At 37.4% G+C, this 26,401-nt stretch overlaps 1 protein-coding gene across 3 annotated transcripts; it reads right to left on the minus strand.

Moving 5' to 3' along the window:
- Positions 1 to 1,016: 1,016 nt before the first annotated feature.
- LOC306854486 (CWF19-like protein 2) lies at positions 1,017 to 26,391 on the minus strand. Of its 3 annotated transcripts, none has more exons than XM_079392552.1 (17): positions 26,273 to 26,391; positions 24,429 to 24,539; positions 23,934 to 24,056; positions 23,238 to 23,348; positions 22,465 to 22,611; positions 21,620 to 21,713; positions 20,258 to 20,373; positions 18,371 to 18,921; positions 17,456 to 17,558; positions 17,083 to 17,298; positions 14,350 to 14,487; positions 10,042 to 10,254; positions 4,974 to 5,090; positions 4,409 to 4,564; positions 3,129 to 3,209; positions 2,946 to 3,047; positions 1,017 to 1,938 (listed from the first exon to the last, which is right to left on the minus strand). In XM_079392552.1, the coding sequence occupies exons 5-17, from the start codon at positions 22,570 to 22,572 to the stop codon at positions 1,798 to 1,800; spliced, it is 2,136 nt and encodes a 711-aa protein (XP_079248678.1). In that variant the 5' UTR covers positions 22,573 to 22,611; positions 23,238 to 23,348; positions 23,934 to 24,056; positions 24,429 to 24,539; positions 26,273 to 26,391; the 3' UTR covers positions 1,017 to 1,797. The 3 variants fall into 3 exon arrangements, with proteins under 3 accessions (XP_079248678.1, XP_079248677.1, XP_079248679.1); XM_079392551.1 differs by having other exon boundaries at positions 22,465 to 22,584; positions 26,273 to 26,385; XM_079392553.1 differs by having other exon boundaries at positions 22,465 to 22,644; positions 26,273 to 26,382.
- Between the last annotated feature and the right edge of the window lie 10 nt (positions 26,392 to 26,401).

Below are 26,401 nucleotides of genomic sequence, written 5' to 3' on the forward strand. Positions count from 1 at the left end.
CACAAATGCTGTTTATTAGTTGTGTTACCTGTGTGTGACATTTACTGGAGAAATGCCTCCATTGTAAATAGAATGAAGATCTTCATGCTGCCAGTCTGTGTAGCGCTGCGTGACAAATTGTGCAATTCCGTGTTGTAATTATTTGTGTGTGTGTGTGTGTTAATGTCTGTAATGCCACATGACTGAACAATAAAACACTCATTACAGCAGCTGTGAGGTCACGCCACCATGACCTCCACCATCACCTGTGACCCTGAGCGATCGGTGATAGTGCTGTTTAACACCCTCAGAAAAAAATCAGCTCATCTGCTGTTACAGACCGAGTGCCCAGCACAACAGCTGCTCTCCTGATGAGTTACATAAAATACAAATCATGCCAATAACTGGACGAGCAAAATTAACTTTACATGACTGACTGAAAACTATGAAAGCTTGTTTGAAAAAAAGAAAAAAAAAGAAAAGTTGAATAAATAATTACTTTTTCTGGCAATTCTGAGTTTCTCTCACAATGCTGAGTTTTTTTTGTTTTTCTATAAACTCAAGAGTTGAGATGTTAATTTGCAATCCTTAGAAGAAAAGTTCAAAGTGTTGGATTTACTCACAACTCACCACTGCAAGAAAAAGTGACAGATTAAAATGAGCAATTACTTTAATTCAAAATTAATTTTATTTTGAACTGGAATGTGGATATGTAAACAGAATCAAGAGGAAAAAAGTCAGAACTGCAAAATGTTAAAAAAAAAATATCTGACGTGAGCTAAAAAGTCGCAAACACATTGTTTTTTATTTTATGGCGGGAACAAAAAACAGAAATGTGAAATGTAAACTCAGAATTCAAAGTAAAAAGTAAAAATTGTGAGAGATAAACTCTGAATTGTGAGAGAAAAGTGTCACAATTCTCAAAATTGCAAGTTTATATCTCACAAATCTAGCTTTATATGTTTTTCAGAATTGCAAAAAAAAAAAAAAAAAAACGTCTGAATTGTGAGAAGTCACAATTCCCTTTTTCTTATTCTGTGGTGAAATTGCAAGTTGTAAATTCAGAATTGCAGGGGAAAAAGTCAGAATCCTGAGTTTTTATCTCGCAAATCTAATTTTATAACTTGCCATTCTGTTTTTTTTTTCTCAGAACTACATTGTATTTTTGTGGCGTTTTGCCTTCTATGCAACGCAAATTTTTATTATTTAATGCTTTTTAAAGCAGGTTTCTTTAAGAAACGTAATTTGCAACATTTGAATGTGCATGTTCTTGAAAAGCAGCACAGGCTAAAATATAGCTATAAAAACAAAATTGACTTCTTTCTTTCACTAAATTACTGGTAAGGCATAAACAACATCACTCCACAGATGATCGGTGCTCAACAGGGTGAACTCAAGGACAGGTCAGGTTCACAGGAACGAGCGAGCGGGACGTCATCTAAATATAATCAGATTATAAAGCCAGAGCACATAATCATCTGAGCAGCTGGAGGTCTTATAATATTTTATTCTGAGTTTAATTGCTCAGGAAAACACGATTTACATCAACACTGGATGAGAGCAGGTATTATATTTAAGAGAAAACCAAATATTTCCTGGGTTGATATTTAATTAAAAAAAGCATTTACCTAGATTTGAAACATTAAAAGGGTCCCATAAAAATCTTCAGACCAGATAAAACATGCCTGGTTTAAATGACTATTTTCTAGACATTTTACTTTAGATACTAGAGCCATGTACACATGGCAAGCCCTCTAAAATTACAATTCCAGTACGGTAAAGTCTCTGTAGAGTTGAGAAAGCACACTGTTTCAGTGTCTAGCTGTCGGTTTTAGTGCAGTCAAATGCTTTCCACCACTGAGCGAACTTCAGGACCTTCTTACGCTGGTCGTCGAAATTCTCGCGTATCGGTTTCCGCCATCGTCTCGGTTCCAGGTCCAGCATCCCGCCCAGGATTTCCTGATGGAGACAGAACAAATCTCAGTCAATATTCTGATTTGGGAGAAAAAAAACCCCAATGTAATTATTCTGAAAATTTGCAATTTAAAGTGTGATTTTAAAGGGGTCAAGAACTGAGAAATCAGAATTCCCTTGGTCACTGTTCTAGAAAAACATCCTGAACGTTTCAGAACTCTAAACTTTCTTGTTATTCTAAAAACAGCTTATATTACTTTTACTTTTAGTCATTTAGCAGACGCTGTTATCCAAAGCGACTTACAAATAAGAAAAAGTAACTACAACTAAAAGTTAACCCATTTAAGAAAATACAGAAATTAAATAAAATTGACAAGTGCATACAACAACAACATTTCAATAGTAAACATATAAAGGAAAAAAATAAATAAAATAAAAATAAAAAGCGATACTAATATACAAGCTGTGGAAGAACAGTGTTTGCATTGCTTTCCTTATGATCCCAACATTAGGAAAGAACGAATGAACTTTATTTTTATGAAGATCCAGACCGTGTCAGTAAGAACACGGTCCTTTGTTCACTTCATTTTACCGCTGATTCGTTTACAAACAAGACACAATTCAACACGAGATTTTCAAAAAGATTATATTGGATCCGACAGTAATGTTGCGAGTAACTGATCACTACTGCTGTGTCTGTTAAACAGATCGTTTAATATGGACTGAGTATTTATGTGGTTTTAACCTAAATCACAGCAATGCCCATCTATGAGGAATGTACGCTGTCAAACAAAACTCTTAGCCAATCATAGCAGTGGGTGTTTGCTTCAGAGTCTACAATCCGCCACTCCTATTCAAACAGTGTTCTGATGAGGGGGCTTTAAAAACAGGACACAAAATAGTCTATTACTTCTAAACTATGATGTTTTTTGATGTAAAAATAACATAAGTGGACCTCGGAGAACACTACAACATAAAAAAAACTGGCTGTTCATGACCCCGTTTTTCTGTTTGTTTGTAAAGCTTCACAATAAGATTACTGCCAGACTTACTTTTCCGAAATAGTGTGGGAACTTCTGCTCGTTCTCGATAACGTGCGCAAATCCGCCCTGCAGTCCAAAATCCACAGAGAAGTACGGCAACCCGCGAGGAACCTGAGAAAACACGAGCGACGTCAAACACTGAGATAGAGGAGGAAGAATAAAAGACATCAGGAGAAAACAGAAAAAACTCACAGCTCGTCTGATGTCTCTGGATGAGAGATCCACAACCTTCTTATTCATGGCCCATTCCTCATCTGACTCCATTATGGCTTTCTGAACGAACACACACACACACACACACACAATAGATGTTTGTTTTTTTGATAATAATGCTGATCATTCAGATTTATAGAACTACAGAAATAAAAATCCTATTCATTTTCCCCAATGAGCAAATGTTTTTTTAAATTATTAGTGAAGCAGCAAAAGAACCAAGACGGCTAAACGATTGCTGCAGTTGCTACAGTGTTCTGCGTCATTGCTAGGTGGTTGCCAGGGTGTTGCTATGCTGTTGCTAAGGTGTTGTGGGTGATTGCCAGGGCATTGCTGTTTGGCTTCTGAAGTGTTGTTGTTATGCAGTTGCTAAGGTGTCTTAAGCAGTTACTAGGGCATTGCTATGAAGTTGCTAAGGAGTTCTGGGTGGTTGCCAGGGCGTTGCTATGTGGTTGCTAAGGTGTTGTGGCAGGTTGACAAGGCATTGCTGTTTGGCTGCTAAAGTGCTGCTGCTATGCAGTTGCTACAGTGTTTTAAGCAGTTACTTAAACTTAAGTTGCTAAAGTGTTCTGGGTGGTTGCCAGGGTGTAGCTATGCAATTGTTAAAGTGTTCTATGTGGTTACACGGGCATTGCTGTTTGGCTGTTAAAGTGCAATGTGGTGTTATGTTGTTGCTAAGATGTTTTGGGTGGTTGCCAGGGTATTGCTATGCTGTTGCTAAGGTGTTCTGGGTGGTTGCCAGGGAGTTGCTATAGTGTTCTGTGTGGTTGCTATGCCACTGATAAGGTCTTATAAACTTATATACCAATAAGGCATTGGTATAAGGTTGCTAAGGTGTTCAGAGTAAAAACAAACTAAAAATAAAGTTGATTTAAAAATCAATTAATTAAAAAAATTTATAATCAATATTCGAGTTGTACAAACATTTAAACTGCAGTTTTATATGAACTTTTTAATTACAAAATTATCACCAATTTATTACATAAACATTTATATGGTGATTGTCATAAAAATTTGCTTTCATAACAGATTTATTCAAACTTTCATTACAAAAACGAAGACATGTTATGTAAAAATATAATGAATATGTAACAGTGCATGTGTTTATCAAAATGCTCTACTCAAAATAGCTTTCCTACAAAGATCTATGGGAAAAATGAAGAGGAAAAACACGTTCAGAATCAAGGCCACTAAAGAACTGGACAGTCACTGCTATGCTCTATTGTGATGCCGGTTTGAGGCTGTTTGTCCCAAGTTACCTTAAAATAAATGGGTGCCATGTCTCCGAGCTCTCTGGGCAGCGGCACACACTCATACACCATGTGCAGGTGCTTCTTCGGATTCATATGAGTCTCCAAAAAAACACAGTCCAACTCCTGAGACTCAAACATATGGACCAGTGCCCGTCTGAACATCTACACGAGAGAGAGAGAGAGAGAGAGAGAGAGAAAATTAGTAATCATTCAGTTCTCCATTTTAACTGGTTGCAAGTGTGATTACTATATCGCCCACCCCTGTTACTTGCCACAGGTGTGTCTAAATACAAATTACAGGAGCATCACATGCTTGAAAAGCAATTATTTCTTACAATCTTGACAAGGTGCCAATAATTTTGTCCAGTTCATTTTTGAGTTCTGTGTGAAATTGTATCAAGTTTGACTTTTCTCCTGTTTTTTTGTGTTGTTGCAGTGCAAACAAAAACAATAAGCACATGAGTACCAATTGGAACAATTTTCTGAAAGAAGTGTTGCATTTTCTAACAGAATTGCAAGGGTGCCAATATTTTTGGCCATACACAAGCACACGTGTTTGTAATGCTTGTACCTGTATTTCACTCCAGATGTCCTCATCCAGACCCGTGGCCGCTGTGTGATGCTGGATAGGGACGATCAAACAGTGACCTTCGGTCAGAGACACGCTGTTCGGCAGACACAAGTACACCTGCACAAGAGAAAACACACCCGTCATGTGATTGAGGACAGCGCACTAAAATCTTGAGCTTGTCCCGCAGTCCATTTCCTGTCATCCCAAATGCACAAGGATGAACTGAACATCAGGAAGAATCCTCTTCAAGTGCACAACACCCGAAACGGCCAGACTGCTGCTGGAGAGATCAGGATTCTTTTGCCACAGATATACAGTGTTTCTGACAGTTGACAGAGACAAAATGCTATTTAAAACAAATTAGTCTGAGTGTGTGTGCGCTTGTGTGTGTTTGTCCCAAGTGGTTGCCAGGGCATTACTGTTTGACTGCCAAGTTGTTTTGGGTTGTTGCCATGCAGTTGCTAACGTGCTCTAAGCAGTGCCTAGGACATTCCTATGAGGCTGCTAAGGTGTTCTAGATGGTTACCAGTGTTGCTATGCCATTGCTAAAGTGTTTTGAGTGGTTGCCAGGGCATTGCTATGCCATTGCTAAGGTGTTTTGGGTGGTTGCCAGGGCATTGCTATGGTTTTTTAGGTTGATGCTATGCATTTGCTAAGGTGTTTTAAGTGGTTAGTGGGGTAGGGCATTGCTATGAGATTGCCAAGGTGTTCTGGGTGGTTACTAGGGTGTTGCCTATGCAGTTGCTAAGGTGTTCTAAGTGGTTACTGGAAAATTGCTATAAGATTGTTAAGGTGTTCTAGGTTGTTGCTATGCAGTTGCTAAGGTGTTCTAAGCTGTAAATGGGACATTACTGTAACGTTACTAAGGTGTTTTGGATGGTTGCCAGGGCGTTGCTATGCCGTTCTGGGTGGTTGCCAGGCAGATGATAAGGTCTTCTAAGCAGATACTAGTGCATTGTTTTAAGGTTGCTAGGGTGTTCGCCAGAGTGCTGCTAGGTGGTTGCTAAGGTGTTCTGGGTTGTTGCTATGGAGTTCAAATCAAATCAAAATCAAATCAAATCACTTTTATTGTCACATCACCACAGCACGTGTGCCTTCGTGAGTGAAATTCTTGAGAGCGTGCTCCAGACACTGCAAAAACAATTTACATATAGACATTACCATACATACGTACAGACTTATACAGATGACAATGTGTAATATACACATACATATACTCAGTACACACAGTGTACTATTAGACAGACATACAGTTACCGATACACATTATACACAGTATGTAGTACAGATTCTACGTTATATACACACAGTAATATGCGAAGATGCAGCAGATTATATATAAACCGGATGTGCAAATGTCATGGATGTGCATTGGATGATATCCGGTGCTGGCAAAAAGATTGTTGTATTTGTGCAGTAGTGTACTGGTAGTCCAGTTTGAACTGTATGGGATTAAAGTGCAGTGCGTGGTATATTGTAAAGTGGGAGTGTGCTGTAGGGTGTATTAGTTTTTACTGTTCATTAGCCTGATAGCCTGAGGAAAAAAGCTATCCCTCAGTCGGCTAGTGCGGGATCGGATGCTGCGGAGACGTCTTCCTGAGGGCAGCAGAGAGAGCAGTCTGTGGGACGGGTGGCTGGAGTCACTGATGATCCTCCGGGCTTTCTTTATACACCGCCTGGTGTAGATGTCCTGGAGGGAGGGAAGCTCACCTCCAACAATGTGACGGGCAGTTCGCACGACCCTTTGCAGAGCTTTGCGGTTGCCAGCAGTGCTGTTTCCAAACCAGGCGGTGATGCAGCCTGTCAGGATGCTCTCCACAGTGCAGGTGTAGAATGATCTGAGGATGCTGGGGTTCATTCCAAACTTCCTCAGCCGTCTCAGGAAGAAGAGGCGTTGGTGTGTCTTCTTCAGCACTGCATCTGTGTGAGCGGACCATGTGAGATCCTCAGTGATGTGAACACCGAGGAATTTGAAGCTGTTTACTCGCTCCACAGGTGTCATGTCGATGGTGATGGGTGTGTGTTCTCTGCTCTGTCTCCTGAAGTCCACCACCAGCTCCTTGGTCTTGTCGATGTTGAGTGAGAGGTGGTTCTCTTGACACCATTTAGTCAGGGTTCTCACCTCCTCTCTGTAGGCCGTCTCATCGTTGTCAGTGATCAGGCCTATCACCGTTGTGTCGTCAGCAAATTTGACGATGACGTTGGAGCTGTGTGTTGCTGTACAGTCGTGTGTGTACAGGGAGTACAGGAGTGGGCTGAGGACGCAGCCCTGAGGAGCACCAGTGTTGAGGGTCAGCGGGGATGAAGTGTTGTTGCCCATTCTGACCACCTGACATCTGCCTGTCAGGAAGTCCAGGATCCAGCTGCACAGAGATCCGTTTAGTCCCAGAGTCTGGAGCTTCTCAACCAGTGTGGCAGGCACTATGGTATTGAATGCTGAGCTGTAGTCCACAAACAGCATTCTCACATAGGTGTTCTTATTTTCCAGGTGGGAGAGAGCAGTGTGCAGGGTGAAGGCAATAGCATCGTCTGTGGAACGGTTTCTGCGATATGCAAATTGTAGGGGATCCAGTGAGTCAGGCAGCACAGAGCAGATGTAGTCTCTGATGAGTTTCTCAAAGCACTTGCTGAAGATGGGTGTCAGAGCAATGGGCCTCCAGTCATTCAAGCATGTGATTTTATTTTTCTTTGGTATGGGCACAATGGTGGATTTTTTGAAGCATGCGGGAACCACAGACAGAGAGAGGGAAAGGTTAAAAATGTCTGTGAAAACCCCGGCCAGTTGGAATGCGCATGCTCGGAGCACACGGCCTGGGATGCCATCGGGACCCACAGCCTTGCGGATGTTCACCCGTCGGAAGGATCGGGTTACATCTGCGACAGAAAAGGAAAGTGCGCTCGCCTCTTCTGCTACAGCCGCGGGAGCGCGCTCTGTGTGGGCGGTGTTGTGAGCCTCGAAACGAGCATAAAAGTTATTAAGTTCGTCCGGTACAGAGGCGGCAATGTTCACAGTAGCTGGTTTATTCCCTCTGAAATCTGTGATGTTGTTGATACCCTGCCACATGCTTCTTGCGTTGTTGGTTTTGAATTGTTCTTCAACTTTGTTTTTATATTGTCGTTTGGCAGCTTTGATTGATTTCCTGAGATCGTAACTGGCTTGTTTGCGATCGTCAGAGTTTCCGGATTTAAAGGCAGATGTCCGCGCTGACAAGGCTGCTCGAACATCGCTGTTAATCCACGGTTTTTGGTTGGGGTAGATGCGGATTGTTTTTGTCGGTACTACATCCTCTACACACTTCCTGATGAAACACGTTACAGTATCTGAGTACGCCTCTATGTCGTCATCAGACGCTGCCCGGAACATGTCCCAGTCCACGTGATCAAAACAGTCCTGTAGTATAGCGTCTGATTGGTCCGACCAGCATTGAATTGTCCTGAGGGCGGGTGCTTCTCGTTTCAGTTTCTGCCTATAAGCAGGCAGGAGCAGAACGGAAGTGTGGTCCGATTTGCCGAAAGGTGGGCGGGGGAGCGATTTGTAGGCGTCCCGGAATGGAGAGTAGCAGTGGTCCAGTACACGATCACCACGCGTGTTGATGGTGATGTGTTGAAAGTATTTTGGAGCTATTGTTCTGAAGTTGGCTTTGTTGAAGTCCCCCGTAACAATAAACGCTGCATCTGGGTACGCGGTTTCCTGCTCGCTTATATTCCCATACAGTTCCTTAAGTGCCTGGTCTGTGTTGGCTTGAGGGGGAATGTAAACAGCTGTGATTATGATCGCTGTAAATTCCCTCGGTAGCCAGAATGGTCGACACAGAAGCATATGAAATTCCAGGTCAGGGGAGCAGGAGGATTTAATAGAGTGTAGGTTCCTTTCATCACACCACGAGTTGTTGATAAAGAAACAGACGCCCCCGCCTCTGCTTTTCCCTGTGAGCTCTTTCGTTCTGTCCGAGCGGTGCACGGAGAACCCCGTGAGCTCGATGGCTGAGTCTGGAACCACTGCCGACATCCAGGTTTCTGTGAGGCAAATAATGCAGCAGTCCCTTGTTTCCCGTTGGTATGAGATGCGTGCCCGCAGTTCACAGAGTTTGTTGTCCAGTGACTGAACGTTAGCCAGCAAAATAGTTGGGAGAGGAGGTCGGAGGGGACGGCGTCTGAGTCTGACAAGGACGCCGGCTCTCTTCCCCCTTTTCCGGCGGCGTTTCTTCGGTCGCGATCGTGCAGCCCAGACAAAGGGCTCTGATGCGGTGTCTGTAAACAAGGCGCCGGCGTTCAGGAACTCAAAGTCCGGTTTGCGTTGCGCGACGAAGGAACCAATGTTTAAAAGCGTGTGTCTATCGTAGACAGTTATACTGACAACATCTAACACGTGAAACAACAAAATAACAAATAAAACATAAAAAACATAAGAAAAACTGCAGAGTTTTCTTGGAGCTCGCAACACAGCTGCCATGCTCGGCGCCATCTTGGTTCAACAGTTGCTAAGGTGTTCTAAGTGGTAAGTAGGATAGGGCCTTGCTATGAGATTGCCAAGTGTTTTGAGTGGTTGCCAGGGCGTTGCTATGTGGTTGCTAAGGTGTTCGGAGTGGTTGCCAGGGCGTAGCTATGGAGTTTAGGGTTGTAGCTATGCAGCTGCTAAGCTGTTCTAAGTGGTTAGTAGGCTAGGGCATTGCTATGCGTTGCTAAGGTGCTCTAGGCTGTTGCTATGCAATTGCTAAGTGTTCTGGGTGGTTACCAGACACTGTGTGTTACTATGGTGCTCTGGGTTGTTGTTATGCAGTTGCTAAGGTGTTCTGAGTGGTTCTGAGTGGGTGTTTAAGTGCATTGTTATAAGGTTGCTAGGGTGTTCGCCAGAGTGCTGCTAGGTGGTTGCTAAGGTGTTCTGGGTTGTTGCTATGCAGTTGCTAAGGTGAAATGACAAATATATTTTAGTATGACTTTCTCGCAATAATTTATATTCATGTGTAAACTGATATCAAACTTGATTCTTTAAAAACGAAAACTTATTCCGAGTTTTTCAGCATGAAGTTTTTCTCGTAAGCAGAAATGTGACAGTAATATATCGTGCCTTGTTTCCGACGGCGGCGATCAGATGTTTGGGCAGTTCAGGGCTGTCGAAGCAGTGTCTGCATTTCTCCATCTGTCCGGCTAACCGTCGTGTCTCGTGCACCGCTTTGTTCCTCTGCCGCTCTTCGTCTCGACCCGATCTTTCCCTCTGAGCCGCGCTGGACACAAACATGTCATCCAGCGTGTAGTTATCGCCGTCTGTCTTCCCCATCATCTGCAAAACACACAAATCATTAATAACACAGTAAAAACAAACACACAGACAGAGTTTTATTTGCATGCAGACTTTTATCAGCCACTTTATCTGGCATTTCTGCGAGTTTTATCTTGATTTAAGAGCTGAAAGCAGTTCAGGACAGAGGAATGAGAATCGGTTTATGAGTCTAATAACTCATGCGCTAAAACAGGGGTAAGTTGATGAAAAGCTAGTAATTAGTTATATTGAATGTGAAACTAAAATACATGAATAAATGAGAATAAATAATCCACTTTAATAATCAGTGTCTCAGTTCAAAGTAAATGTAGCTTTTTACTTTGCCGCATTTGGGGCAGTGAGTTTGCTATATTTATACATTTGCATAATTTCCAAAATTGTTCTGGACAAAAGTTCACAGCATTTCCCCAATATTGGGACAAAATAAAACCTTGAGGACCTGAAATGTATAACAATTTGAGGATTTGAACATTTGAAAGTGAAAAATGTAAGACATAAATATTCATTTTGTAATCTGTTAATAATATTTTATTTTTAAATTTATATTCATTATTTTTTATTATTAATAATAGTAAATTGAATGAATGAATAAGTAAACAGATACATAAATAACCAAATAAATAAATATTGAACACCTGTGTCAATGTGGACTGAGACACTATTACAACCAAAAAGAGGTTTCACTCAACTTTAATCTTCAACTAGGAAGTCAAACCACTAAAACACTGTTTAATAAACATAAATAAACATATAAAATTAATTTAATTAAAAATGTAATATTTTATCCATTTATTTGCATGTCATGTGTCCATGAAAAACATGAAAGAACCGTGAACATATGAAGGGTTCATTAAATCACTACAATATTAAGATTAAATCTCAGGAGGACTTCAAATACATATTTTAGGCTTAAGAGCCTCAGCTGACAAATCCCTAGCACTCTTATCCTTCACTAGTAAGAAATGCATGTACTAGTAATTGTGTAAAAAATAGTCCAAGTACTAGTATAAGCCCAAAATACACTATTTTGGAAGCTTTACATACTAAGATTTAAGGCGCCCTAATTGTTATCTTGTACACTATATAGGAGTGATAATATGCAGATTAGGAAGAGGCCATGCTTTTTGCAAGAGAAACAGAGGTCACGTGATCTGATTGGGCGGCAGGTGGTCATGTGATCTGACTGAGGGTCAGGTACGGATTCACTGCCGATTGCTGGCAAACCTGCAGGTCATTATCTCCAGCAGAATCCAGAAATGAGCAGCAGATGCGACCGGGCCGCAGAGATTATGCTAACAGAGCGTGTGTGTTCCTCTCCAACACACACGAGAGTGAGAGAGCTTTAACGCTGTGCTACAACAAGCAGACAAAGAGGCAATGTATCCGTAGCAACGGGTGATCTGTGTGGGAGGCGTGTCTGTTCACACTGGCATGTTTGATTGACAGATGGAGAGGAGCCGAGGTGAGAGTGACTGCGCTTTCAATTCTAAGTTTATTCTCTGCTTTTATGCTTTCTGACTCCAGCGAATGCAAATAAAAACCTAGACAGGGCAGAGATTTTAAGAATAGTTTGTGTGCAGGTCTGTGGTTGGCCGACAGCTGTCTGGATTACATATACCAATCTAACAACTAGATTTGCATTTTCAGTTTCATTTGAATGCAGGTTTTGGCACATCTTGGCTACGGTCGACTGCTTAAGAATCAACACATAAAACAAGACTGTGTTTGCACTGTAAAAGTGACTATTAAGGGTTAAATAGATCCAAGGAATAAAAAAATCAGTTTGCAAAAAAAAAAAAAAATTACAAATACATTTTTTTTTACCAATCAAAATATTACAAAGGTGAACCAAAGTTGATTTGTTTCATATTTAAATCATGCATTTAAATTGATTTTTGTATTTGAATTTAACAAATTAAATAATCAAATAAATTAAAGAATCAAATGGAGATTTACTTTTTTCATATTTAATTTTTTTTTTTTATAATTACTAAAAGTCACATTAATTAAATAAATAATTAAAAAAACAAATTAATTAATTCACTAAATAAATAATAAATAATTACTTAATAAAAACATAAGGTAATATTTACAATAACCTTTGATTTTTTAACATTAGTTAATTTGAACAATGAAAAATACTTGTAAAGCATTTATTAATTTTAGTTAGTGTTTATTTTTTTACTTTTATTAGTATATCATTAAAAATCAAAAGTCAAATCTGTTAGTATTAGGTAATGGATCTGAATTTAACCACGGACATTTGTATTTTTATTAACTAACATTAAAAAGATGAATAAATACTGTAACATGTATTGCTCATTGTTAGTCAATTTTAGTTAATGCAATAATTAACAATAACTAATGGAACCTTATTATAAAGAGTTACTATACAAAAAGGAAAATGACAAATCAGAAAAGACAACAACAAAGTTTCAAAAAAATACCACCATGCACATTTCATTATGCAAGAGAGAATGAACTGCCTATTTATGCAAATATTACAATAGCATGATTGCACGACCGGTTAGATTTCAAATTGAGAACATTCTATTAATGCAAGAAAATGAGAAATGCACAAACTTTAGTCTTAATTTTTTTTAAGCATAAAATGTAATAAAATAAAGATGATAATGAAGAAATGAATGCGGAAAAAAACACCAAGCATATTTCAGTATGCAAAAATTTTTAGGGAGCAAACCAGTTGTCTATTCAGTGTGCAAATATTTCAAATATTTTCAATTTTGAATAGCGAACATTCTATAAATGTGACGTCAACATTCTAAAAGTTCTTGAACGTTCCGCAGTTCAGCAATACGACACAGCCTTACATGCACTGCAATTACACAAACACACACTCTGCACATTCACACACAACCACACACACAGCTACTGGTGAAATTGGTGAAATAAATATATTAATAACACTTTTAGCTGCTATGCCATGGTAACTTGGCAGAGAGACCAAGATGTGCCGCTAAAATGTGCAAATGTTTGTCACTTTTATATTTCTGGTCTCCATGGCAACCGTGACGTCTTAGTTTAATATAACGGATTTTAGTAGCCCTGTCCGGGTTTAAAATCAGAGAAACACCAAATCACATCGGAGCCAGAGAGGAGGACAGACCGTCACCATCTGCTGATGCCAGTCTGTCTTACGACCAGAGACGTGCACAGACAAATATACAAGCACAGGTTGTCTGAGCACGTCTGCGGCTCACAAACTCAGGCTTCATATATTAAAGCATCCGAATATTTCTATACGTCACACATTTGTTTTTTTATTACATGTGCTCTAATGTCTTCAAGCTAATAATAGCAATTACATTGCTGCTCATTTGCATAAAGCTAAAAAAGTTTTTCCCATTTTCATTTCAATATTAATTAATGTTTTAGTCATTTAGTTCTGTTATTTTTTATATCTCTACATAGTTTGGCTTTAAGTTGTAGTTTTAGTTATTTTAACATCAAATTAAGCAACAAAAAAAGTTGAATATTATATTTTATTTCAGTTTATGTTTATTTTATTTCAATCAGTGTTATTTAGTATCGAGATATTATTATAGTTTTTATTAATATTCTGAATCAGTTTTTATTTTTATTTTCCATTTTCATTGTAAAATTAGGTAAAGTTTAGAAGTTTACCCATTTTTAGAAGTTTTTGTTTGTTCTATACAGCTTTTGTTAATTTATATCTATGTAGTTTTTATTCATTTATGAATATTTTGGTTTTAGTTATTTTAGTACATCAAGTTAAACTAAATTAAAATGAGAAATGTTACATTGGCAACTTACCGAAATAAAGCGTTTTCATATTTTATTTCAGTTAATGTTTATTTTATGTCAAGAAACATTTTTTATTTTTATTTTAGATTTAGTTAACCCTGAATTCAAGTAATTAAAATGTTTTATAGTTTGTCAACCATAATAACCCTCAATCCTGTTTTTTTTTTTTTTAAATGCACAATTAATCTTTGTGAACATCACTTTAGAAAAACACTATTTATTGCTGTTTTCTGCTGATTGGCTAAACTCCACACAGTCATTTATCAGTGTTTGGTGTGTAAAGAGTCTGTAAAGGAGACTGTTGCTCACCTTGGCCGCCATGCGTGAGTAAAGCGCGTTCTGATCTTCAGCAGAGCTCATCTTCTCCCGTCTGACCATCTCTTGCAGATTCATACCATCATCATCCTCAAAATAGCGCACACGCTCACCATCCTGGTGCGTCTCAATCTAAAAAAAATCATAGAAGAGGAGAAAACGTGACCTCATTTGAAGTTGTAGTTTTCCAAGTTAATATTAATTATAAGTAAATTCCAATCAAATTACCATATTTAGCTAAATCGCATCATGTCAGGAGAAAAAAGTTTCAGTTACTTAAAAGTACAAGTAAAACTATTAAAAATTAAAATATGAATATTAGATTAAATAAAAAATGAATGAATATGGGAAACAATGCCTTGGCAACTAACTGAACTGAAAGTTGAAACACTGAAATTACTAACAGGAAATAAATAAACCCTAAAAACCCCAACCCTAACTGAAAAAAAAAAAAAAAACTTAAAAATAAATTAAACTTAATTAGCCAAAACAAAATACAAAAAAAATACTAAAGCACAAAACAAAATGATTAAAATCAAAATGAAAAATGTAAAATTTATGGATGCACGATATTGGATTTTTGATATCCGATAACTCATTTTGCCCGATACCGATATATTTACTTTTGTTTGGAAACAACACCAAGTCTCTCCTGTGCAGAAATTATAAGCAAAATATTTTTAATTTTGCTTAGTTTTTAACAAGAACTTATTTATTAGAATTAAATAATGACGTTTTTTTAACAGTACATTGAAGCTTTGAAAATAACTATAAATAAAACAGATCCAAAACAGTCCAGATCAGCAACAGTATACAAGTGCTGTGATAAATCATGCTCTGTTGAAACTGAGAGACAGGCTCGGGCTGCTTTTTCTTAATAGCAAAAACCTTGTGAGTTGACTGTGCATTAGTGCATAAGTGGATGCTACGCATATTAAATATCACAATATCACATTGATTTTAATTTCTCCGCTGACTGGTCGGTGCCTGGAGCCTGCTTACCTGCTGGATCAACTACTGGAATGGCTACTCCAGTCTAGTGCTCCCAATACCGTGTGAATCAGTTAAAGGCACGTGTGCATTTGGCCGTTCACTTAATGTCGCATCATTTCCTCTGCCCCTATTTTTCCCCTCTGATTGATTTGGTCTAGTATCATGACGTTATGTGACAACTTTACCACTATCTCTTGTGTGCTCCAAGACTTACAAGAATTTTGGTCGGAGAAGCAATGAATCACTTAAGCTAAAATATTTAATTGCTTTATTACTGTTGATGTCAGGAAATGTGCAGCCAAACCCAGGCCCAGACACCTCTATAGGCTTTAACACCCCAGCAGATTTTAAAGAAAGGTCTGGTCTTGGTTTCTTTCATTTGAATGTACGCAGTCTTGTTCCTAAAATGGACATGTTGCGCATTTGGGCTCACTCAACAGATATTGATGTAATTGTCTTGTCTGAAACATGGTTAAGTAAATCGGTTTCAGATAAAGAAATTAATATAAGTGGTTATAATGCTTTTAGGACTAATAGAGGTGGGGGTGTAGCAATCTAAATCAAAAACCAGTATCAAGTTAATGTATAGCTATCAATATCGTTAGTTAAACAGTTTAAATTTTTAGCCTTGGAGCTCAAAGTCTCTAATTCACTTTGTATAACGGTCATTGGTTGTTATAGGACACCTTCAGCTGTTAGCGGTGCTTTGCCCTCCTCAATGCAACTCCTGTCTGATTTTAACTCTAAGGAATTAGTAGCCTTTGGAGACCTAAATTGGAACTGGTTACAACCAGTATCTGATGGTTTCAGAGCTTATTGTGATTCATTAAATCTTTTTCAGATTGTTGACAGTCCCACACGGCCAAACTTTAAAAACCCGGAAAAATCATCGCTAATAGATGTGATTTTAACTAACGCTCCTCATAAGTACTCAACCGCTTCTATATTTGCAAACGACATCAGTGACCGTTATTCTTTATTTCAGTTTTAATGAGAGTTATTTTAGTATATATATATATATTTATTTTTTGTATTGGAATTTGCTTGGTGAGCTCATCAAAAACAATAACATACATTAAAAAACATGCATAAATACATACACCTACATAAATCCTACAATACATATATGTCTTATCAATTATAAGGAGTGAAATGCAGATGAATAGATACCAAAGGAATTAAGAGCACGAACAATCCTACAATAAGTGGTGTTCAGAAAACGCGTAGACTTAATTTAAGGCGTCTGCCTGAAGGAAGAGGTGTAAAGAGGTGTCTGGCTGAATGTAAGGGATCTTTCAGAATTGTTAAACCTTTTTTCTGCAAACGTGAGACATAGATCTCATCAATAGTGGGACGATCACAACCAATCATTTTTGAAGCAGCCCGAGTAATATTACAAATCTGACTTCTCTGCTGAGCTGTGGAGCTACCAAACCACACCATAAGTAAGCAAGCTTTCAATGACAAGCTCTATAAAAATGTAACATACCAACTTTAGATACGCCAAACTTTTACGAAAAAAAGCCTTTGATGGGATTTTTTAATAATACGTCTTAGTATATCAAGTTAAACTAAATGAGAAATGTTAACTTGGCAACAAGCTGAAATAATATTTGTTTCAGTTTTTAATATTAGAATTTATTTCAGTTAATATTATTTCAAGCAATCATTTTTTAAAGGTTTTAGTTAATTATAATAACACTTCAAAGCTGTGTATGTGAGCGTGTGTCTCACCGCTTTCTGCTTCCTCCGTCCTCCTCTAGGCTCCTGTGGTTGGGACGGGGCTTTGACCGGCCAGGCTCGTCCCAAAGGGTCGGTCCTGAACAGCACCACATCCTTTTCGGAGTCTGTTGGTGCAGAAACTGGTTTGTTCTGGGCTGCTCTTTGAGCTCGGTTCTCTTTGGCTCGACGGGCCGCTTGCATCTGAGCCTTCAGTTTTTCCACCAGCGCCTGTGATTATTCACACACAATCAAAACATACCATCAGTATCTGAGTCTACTTCTAGCACACGAAGACCGCGTGCCCTAGTGAGCTTCCTATTAAGAAAGCATTTATGGGCATCATGTCTAGGTCACATGGTTTTCAGGAGTGTTTTATTGAGCTCACCGTGTTCCCCATGAGTTCTGCCTTGACGAGTTTGGCTCCCAGTTTATTCATCTCTTCATCTGTCAGGATCACCTCTTCCTCCTCCTCTTCCTCGCTCTCTGAACTGGTAGATTGACAAACTCAATCAGTTTTAGCATAAGTAACATTCACAAAAGTATAAAATAATGTCAAGAACTTGTATAGAATAAATACATTTCCCTGACTTTATGACATTTCCAATTAATCATTTGCAATTACTGGATACCAATTCCTAAAAGTCATTTTGTAATTATATTTTCATTGTAATATTTTATATCTTTTAAATTAAAAAATATTAATAGCAAAATAATATATTTTGATGCATTCTAAAAAATACTTAATGTTTTAATATATTTTAATGATATATTAAATATATGAGTATTTTGCAATAAATTTAAAATATACAGTTACAATATATGATATATTATTTAATTATCATATTAATTACTTAATTATTTTTAAATACAAATTTAAATATATTATTTTGTAATTACAAATATATATATATATATATATATATATATATATATATATATACACACATACATATATACACACACACACATCATATATTGCAAAATATTATACATTAATAATATTGTATTAAAAAATAATATATTTAATAACCTTTATAATTTGGCAAAACTGGAAAAATAAATATTCATTATAAAAAATCTGTAATTGATATGACACAATGGGAATCCTGGTTCTTCAAAGAAAAAAACAGTTGTTAAGTGGGTGAATTAAAGCAATGAATATCAGAGAAATATACTATTTTTAGTTGTTTTGTCTTATTTTTTACAAGTGAAATGTTGAAAAACTGTCTTCTAATGTGGGTGTAAAGGTCAGAATATAGTGAAATCTCTTCTAAAAATCACATGATCCCTTTATTCTGACCTGCTCACTGATGTTGTTGTAGTTGTGCTCTCTTCCAGCGGGGCGGCGCTCTTCTCTGTGCGTTTCTGTGGGGTTGGTGTCTCCTTTGGATCCTGCACAGCACTGCTCTTCCTCCAGGCAGGCACAACACCATCATCGTCATCAACAGGTTTCTTGAATCCTGCACTCTGATTGGACGTAGAGCCTTTCGGCCCCGCCTTCCTGAACCCCGCCCCTCCGCTCATATCCTCATCAGCATCTGAGGGTTTGACGAACTTGAGGCTGGACTGAGAGGAAGCGCTGTGTCTCTGGGAATGCTGATGCTCGTCTGGATCCGGCCGGGATCTCGGAGGGCATTTGTCGCGGCCTCGAGATCCTCTCTCAAAGTCTCGCTCTCTTTCTCTCTCAGCGTGTGGTGATCTGTCTCTCCGTCTCTCCTCCCGGTCTCCTCTCCTCCATCTCTCCCTCCCTTCCTGTCTGTCATCTCTCCTCCATCTCTCTCGGTCTCCTCTCCTCTCTCCATACGCTGCCTCTTCCGCCTCTCGCAGTCTCTTCTGGAACTCTTCCATCGACTGCAGTGGCAAGAGAGAACCATCAAAACACATCATCAAGGCCTGTTCCACCTCAAGCAGAAAAAAATTCACTCCAGTACTGCTCACTCTCAGTGTGAAATGGTGTATTGGAAGGCACTTTTTGACTCAAAATATGCCAATAAGTCAGGTTCCAGAAGTATTAGCTGATGGTGTATGATTCTGTTAAAGTCATCATTCAGCATCATTTCAAAAATGTCTTTTAATTTAATAATACTAATAATAATAATAAACACATTTACAAGCTGTACCACCCATGAATCCTGAAGATAAAAAAACACCAATCAGAGAATTATGGCCAAAAATTCAGAAATTAAAAAAGCTCAGCAGTGAGCTATATATATTTATATTTATATTATATCTATCTATCTATCTGGTCTATCTATATGATTATTTAGCAAATGAAGAATACAAGACTTAATAATATATTACTAATAATATTAATAAGTTCATTATATATTTGAATAATAATAATAATATATTAGTATACATTATAATAAATTATCATGTTTTTTTTTAAAGACTGTTGTCCTCTCTCTCTCCATAAAATGTTACATTACATATACATAACATTAATATTTTAAACAAATACATTTATATATCAATATATGTTATAACGTTATATTAAAATAAATTTAATAATACATTCAATAAATGTAAATATATTTGTGCAATTCCTTTGCAATAAATGTAAAATTTATGATTCCATTAGAATATTATATATTAATATACAACATATTACACTATATTAAAAAAACTTAAAATATATTATTTTGCAATAAATGTCAAATTTGTTGTATTTTATACGTACAATCAATAACTATAAATCAATAATTCCATATTATGCTGTGTTTTGTTTAATTTAATTGTCATCCATGAGAGATTTTTTTTACTTTAAGTCCAAATCTGTAATGTTTGATTCAAAAGTCTGAGCATATCTGTATGGAGAAACTGAATAGCAAAACATTTTTCAACAAAACGCTCTGCTACAGGATCTGAAGCTCCGCAAAGTAAGATTTTCTGTTTTAGATGAGTTACGATCTTGCCGTCTGAACCGAATGTGTTTAGAGAGAAAAACGACAGTGTGAAAAAACATGACAAAATTGCATCACGCTGCACCTTATTGGTTGCACACAGCAATGATTCATTCAGTTTCATGAACAAATGACTATTATAAGCTAGTTCTTTAAATATGAATCAAATTAAGAAGCATTGCCATGTATAAACTCTGAACTATCGCAGAAGGGAAGCAACTTTACAGTGTTGAAGTACAGAGAGATGTTATTGTTTACTGCTGTGTGTGTGTGTGTGTGTTCACCCCGTATCTCTCCGCCACCACGCTCTCCAGACTGCGCTGTTCTCTGTCGGCCTGCTCTTTCATCCTCTGATATGACTTCCTGAGCCAGCTCACCCCTCCATCATTCACCACTCCAACTGAGACAGAGAGAAATCAGTGTAAAACATCTGTCAAATTAACACTTCCCGCTCGGCCTGTACAGAGCTCAGATAAGAGCTGCGCTGTCAGCTTAACATCAATGCCAAACACCATTTTAACTCCTCATTCTAATCATGTGACAAGTGAAACAGTATATTTAAATGACAAAGAGAAAATTCATTGAATGAATCAGGAAAAATGAAAAAGGACGAGAGCAGCTCATTGGCTTTAAACTCTACAAGAGCATGGGTTACAATATTAATAGCTCCACATAGTACTTTTGCATAAAGTCGGGTTAAAATTGCATCTTATTTTTGCTACAAACAGCCAATTTAGCTTTTTAGAAGGTTATTTGACCAACATGTAACTGCTAATTTGCCTTTTTTTTTTACATTAGGGGTGAATAACATGAAACTCTGAGAGAACAGAGACTGCGAAGATGGGTTTTTATGGCCCATGTTAATTTGGTCTGACATTACAGATACCTGAATACGTTCTCAGCATTCTGCACATGAAATATAAATCAACAGGAGACACAAATTGTTGTTCATTGCAAGCTAAAAAGCATTGTGAAATGCTAGAACACTGAAATCTGTTACTATTATTATTACTATATGTCAATTTTTCGAAATTGAGATTTATACATCAACTGAAAGCTGAATAAATAAACTTTTCATTGATGTCTGGTTTGTTATGATAGGACAATATTTGTCTGAGATACAACTATTTGAAAATCTGGAATCTGAGGGTGCAAAAAAATCTAAATATTGAGAAAATCACCTTTAAAGTTGTTCAAATGAAGTTCTTAGCAATGCATATTACTAATCACAAATTAAGTTTTAATATATTTATAGTAGGAAATTTACAAAATATGTTCATGGAACATGATCTTTATTTATTGTCACAGTGATTTTTGGCATAAAAGAAAAAACTATAATTTTGACCCATACAATGTATTTGTTGGCTATTGCTACGAATATCCTCCAGCGACTTAAGACTGGTTTTGTGGTCAAGGGTCACAAATATTAAATAGTATATAATATATATAGTACAATATACCATTTTATAAAATAACAATAGAATTAAACATGAAACTTTGAAGCAGAGAGACCAAGAATGTAGTTTGGTGTAAAGTGTATAATGTGTTTAGGATTTCACGCGAACTGTATCGCCTACAGCGGCTGAGACAAAAATAATCCTTTGGAGTCTGGCCGTGTCGGATCATCACCTGGTCTCGGCGTTTACCTTTTTTAACGGCGGTACTGGAGGTGTCCCCCGGGGGCAGACCACTTCCTCCGTCCTTCCAGTAAGGGTTCAACTCTAACCTGTGAAGACCAGCCTGAGAGAAAGAGAGAGACACACACGATAAACACAAAAATATACAACAAAAACGCTTACTTTAACACTTGGTTTGACTGCTTGGTCTGAAGCCAAGTTTAACAGCAGTTTGCATCAAGGAGAACAAAGTAAAAGTTTTCATTTTCAATTATGACACCCAAAATTTAAACCGGTACTCGACGGAGGTACTCTCTCAGCATTCTGCACATGAAATATAATCAATGAAAGATGAACTGTTCATTGCAAACATTCACAACACAAACTGCCGTGAATGCTTTGCAAAAGAAAATGATCACAAATGCAATTTCTGCAGAGATGCACAGCAATGCATTATGCTAAAATAGGTCAATTATGTGTTAATAATAGCAGTTCATTTTCACAAACTCTTTGCTTGTTTATTTTAATGCTATGCCAGCATTCAAGGCTATTTTCAAGATGAAAAACATTAAAAACAGGAAAAAAAAAAAGATCTGTTAAAAACAAAACTATTTACATTTGACTGCTTTTGTTATTGGGATAAAATATGAAAAATCTTCATATGTGATAGATTTTTATTGATATATCTGAAAGCAGCATGCTCATTAGGAAATATTAGTCCTTTTTTGTAATCAGCAGAATTTTAGATGCACGGTTGTGTCATTAAACTGGGAAGAACATCTTATTATTTCACAGATTAGAACAGACGCCTATTACAAACAGCACTGCCGTCTTCCTGAACCTTCATGTTGTTTGGAGACACAAACGTCACTCACCTGTTCGATAGACTCTGCTTTTTGCCTTTCTGCCTCTTTCTCTGCTTCTTTTTGCGCTCGTCTCTCTGCCACGGAGGTCGTTTTCATCGCCAGGAAGTCAAAGGTCATCCATTCATCCCTCTAGGAATCGTCAAACAAAAAACAAGACTATTCTTCATTGTAGTGGGTGTTTTGGAAAATCTGGTCACAAATGAGAGGCATCACTAGTAAAAAAAAGATGTCATTTTATTTTGACCAACAAGCAATTTTATTGCTGAGGACAGAAAAGCATTTGTGTGCATCTAGGCCCATTTGTGCAAAGTTGAACCTTTCGCATCTTCGTCACATCGCTGGATGCTGAAAATGAATGACTTCTGGTGGCTTTGAGAATGGCTGTCAGTGTGAACGCCCTCACGGCTCAGAGAGAGCTCTTCAATTCAACTAATAACAGTACTGAAGTTTCCACAAGTGGCTTTACTGTGTAGGACAACAATCACCCACTCTGACACACACACACACACACACACTCTCATAATCTCAATGTTTTTCTGAAGACTGTGATTACGGTCCACAGCAAGGATAGTAATCGCATCACATTAAACTGCTGTATGACAAACCGCCTCCATTAATCCTGGAGAACACAATACAGACTTATACATGTCAGGTACTAGTAAGTATGCTCTCACTGAAAGAGATTTTGGAGATGTTGGGAAACAGAGATTATTGATCTAATATTGGGGCCCTTTCCAGATAACCAACAAAACTCACTCAGCAACAATAGAGTAGGATCTTACTTGGTTAGCACTGGCTGAGCTGACAGTGGGTGTGGCCTCTTGCTCCGCCTTCCATGCCTTGTCTCCGCCCCCTGACAGAGCCGGGGCCTCCACCCACTCGTCCTCCGAGTCCTGAAAAGATTGGCACAGAAAATAATATGATTTTATACTAAAACAATCACAAGTTACTGCAACAAATTTAATCATGCAACCAGAAAAGAAAATTGCTTAAAGCACGGTTAAGTGTAGATTAAAGGAATGGTTCACCCGTTTGCTCTGGGTGCCGTCAACATAAGAGCCAAACAGCTGATAAAAACATCACAATAATCCACACCACTCCAGTCCATCAGTTAACATCTTGAGAAGACAAAATCTGGAGGAAGCATTATTATGGGTTTTGGCCAGAAGCAACGGTTTGAAGTTAAATTTTGGATTTGTTTCTGACAGACACGTAGCGTTTGTCTTCTCCAGATGTTAACTGATGGACTGGAGTGGTGTGGATTATTGTGATGTTTTTATCAGCTGTTTGGACACTCATTCTGACGGCACCCATTCACTGCAGAGCATCCATTGCTGAGACACTGATGCAGAGACACATTTCTCCAAATCTGATGAAGAAACAAACTCATCCTAATCTTGAATGACCTGAAGGTGGGTAATATTTCAGCAAATTTTCACTTTTGGATGAACTATTCCTTTAAACATCCAGATACATACTTCAGAGCTGCCACAAGATGCATCTTCCTTGTCTTTTGTCTCTTTCTTGGCTTTCTTCTTCTCTTTCTTACTCTTTTTTGCTTTCTTCTCTTTTTTCTTTTTCTTGTTTTTCACTGTATGCTCCTGTGTGCACAAAAACAAGCACAAAATGTGAATCCAGTGTGAAGGGAGATGAAAGACCCATTTTTAAAGATAAAATGAACTTGCTTTCATAGCATTTTAATTCCTACAGTATGATTTCTGAAGGATCACGTGACACTGAAGACTGGAGTAATGAGGCTGAAAACTCAGCTTTGCATCATAGAAATAAATTACATTTTACAATATATTCAAATAAATAATAGTTATTTCAGGACTGTGTTTTTACTGTATTTTTAATCAAATAAATGCAGACATGACAAGATATATCATGATTCATCTTCAATAAACACATGCACATTTATTTGGGTTTGTTGTCGTCTGTATCGAGGCTCGCGCTGCAGTTTGACCTCTGACCTGGCCTATCTGCTGCAGTCGCAGGTCAACATCCGGAAGCATCCATGTGTCCTCACCCCTGGCCTGCCTCTCGGCCTTCCTCCTCTCCTCTTTCTCATACTTCTCTTTAGCCTACAGAGAGATAAAGCAGCAGGAGAAGAGGTGATTTCTGAAAGCAGATAAGTATTACAGGCTGTTTAAATTCTAATTACATCTTTGACTGCTGCATCCGTTTGCTAGACCAGGTTGTGCGTGTGCACTGAGGTGATAAAGGTTTGTCAGGGTTAAGGCAGACTAAGGTGAATGTGTGCACAGAGAAAGCCCAACACAGCTGGCAGAGAGATAACAGACACAGTACGTGCCTACAGTTGGAATAGCAAACTACTCATATTATTTCTGCATTATTTGAGTTTTCATTTTGTAAACAACCAGAATGACCTTCTATATGTGCAAATAATGCCCCAAAATGCAACATCATAAGCATTTTTATTTCTGAGATGACTTTATGGGATTAAACATGCAGCAAAGCGAGTTCATCTAAATAACATCACTGTTTCACATTATATATTTTAAAAGTATTGATTATATTTAGTATTTATATTCTATTACAGTGTTTATAAAACCTTATTTTTACATTTTAGTTAAATTCATTGTCATTTTGTGCTTTTGTCTATTTAGCTTTCATTTAATCCCATTTTTATATTTAAAATTGTATTTTATTTTAGTAAAAACTGTCATGTGCTTGTGCCATTTTTTTAAATGTTTCTATTTAACTTTATAAAAAATTTTAAATTAACTTTTATTTTTATATTTATAGTTTTTTATGTGCTTGTCGTTTATATTGTTTTTTCATATTTCTATTAGGCTTTAATTTATTTAAAGGTGATGCAGATGCATATCATAATTTACAATACTTCAATACCAGATTATAAAAACAGTTCGGCCAAAAATTCAAACATATTTGAAGGTCATGGCACTTTCTTAAATCAGAGACCATGAGAATTTACAGTACAAAAGAAGGAAAAGGAGGACATATTTAAATACTTAAAGCCTTTCCTCTAATCTGTACCTTTTACATAATAAGTCATGATCTATATAAATCACCATGTTCATCAGCTAAGAGTTTTGTCCCAGGATAAATCTTGTTTTGTGGACTGTTAGCACCACCTGAAGGTAGTTGAATTTCAGTTCAGCTCCAGAAGTAATCAAGTCTGACCGGGTCAGAACTAACTAGTAGTGTCCAGGCAGATTAACCAGCTGATAACTGGCTATACTGAGATGAGGATTATTCTTAAATGATATTATAACTTTACAATGGACATAACTTTTTTTTAGAGAATGTTGATTCATAATGAAATATTTCTCTTGCTGAAAAAAATGAGCTTGGCTTTATTTCTCAAAATAAATTATTTAAAGAATAAATGTATTTCCTAAAATAAATGACATTTTATATTCTGTCATAAAATGCAATGATATATCAGCATTTTTAGTCAATCACAATTTATATAACATACTTAATACATACTATATTACATACGGAGTCATTTTGTTGGTTTAATGCTGATGTAATATTGCATTTTATAACAAGATATGAAAGATAGAGTCATTTATTTTTAAGGATCGTTGTATTTCATTAATTGTTTGAAATATATTTACATATATTGAAAATATTAAACATATAAAGAAGTTCAAAACACGCTTTAGGACATTTAGATACAGAAAATGACACATAAATGCTGTATATTGATGCAATTTGAATGGAAAGGTTTGTAAACAGATCTGTCAAGAAATACAGCATTCGCTTCTTATTCTGGTAGGTCTTTGAGTCTTATTCTAATCGAGTTTAAAGCGTTTATTTGTTTTACCTGTTGTAAAACGAGCTCTCTTTCTTCCCTTTTGGCCTCTTTTCTAGATTTGATGCTGGTTGAGCTCTCAAAACTCCCATTGTATGCTGCCATGCTGCTGCCGCAAACGCGCTCCCACTGTCGCAAACA

The sequence above is a fragment of the Barbus barbus genome (genome assembly GCF_936440315.1).
Source record: "Barbus barbus genome assembly, chromosome: 34".
Lineage (NCBI taxonomy): Eukaryota > Metazoa > Chordata > Actinopteri > Cypriniformes > Cyprinidae > Barbus > Barbus barbus.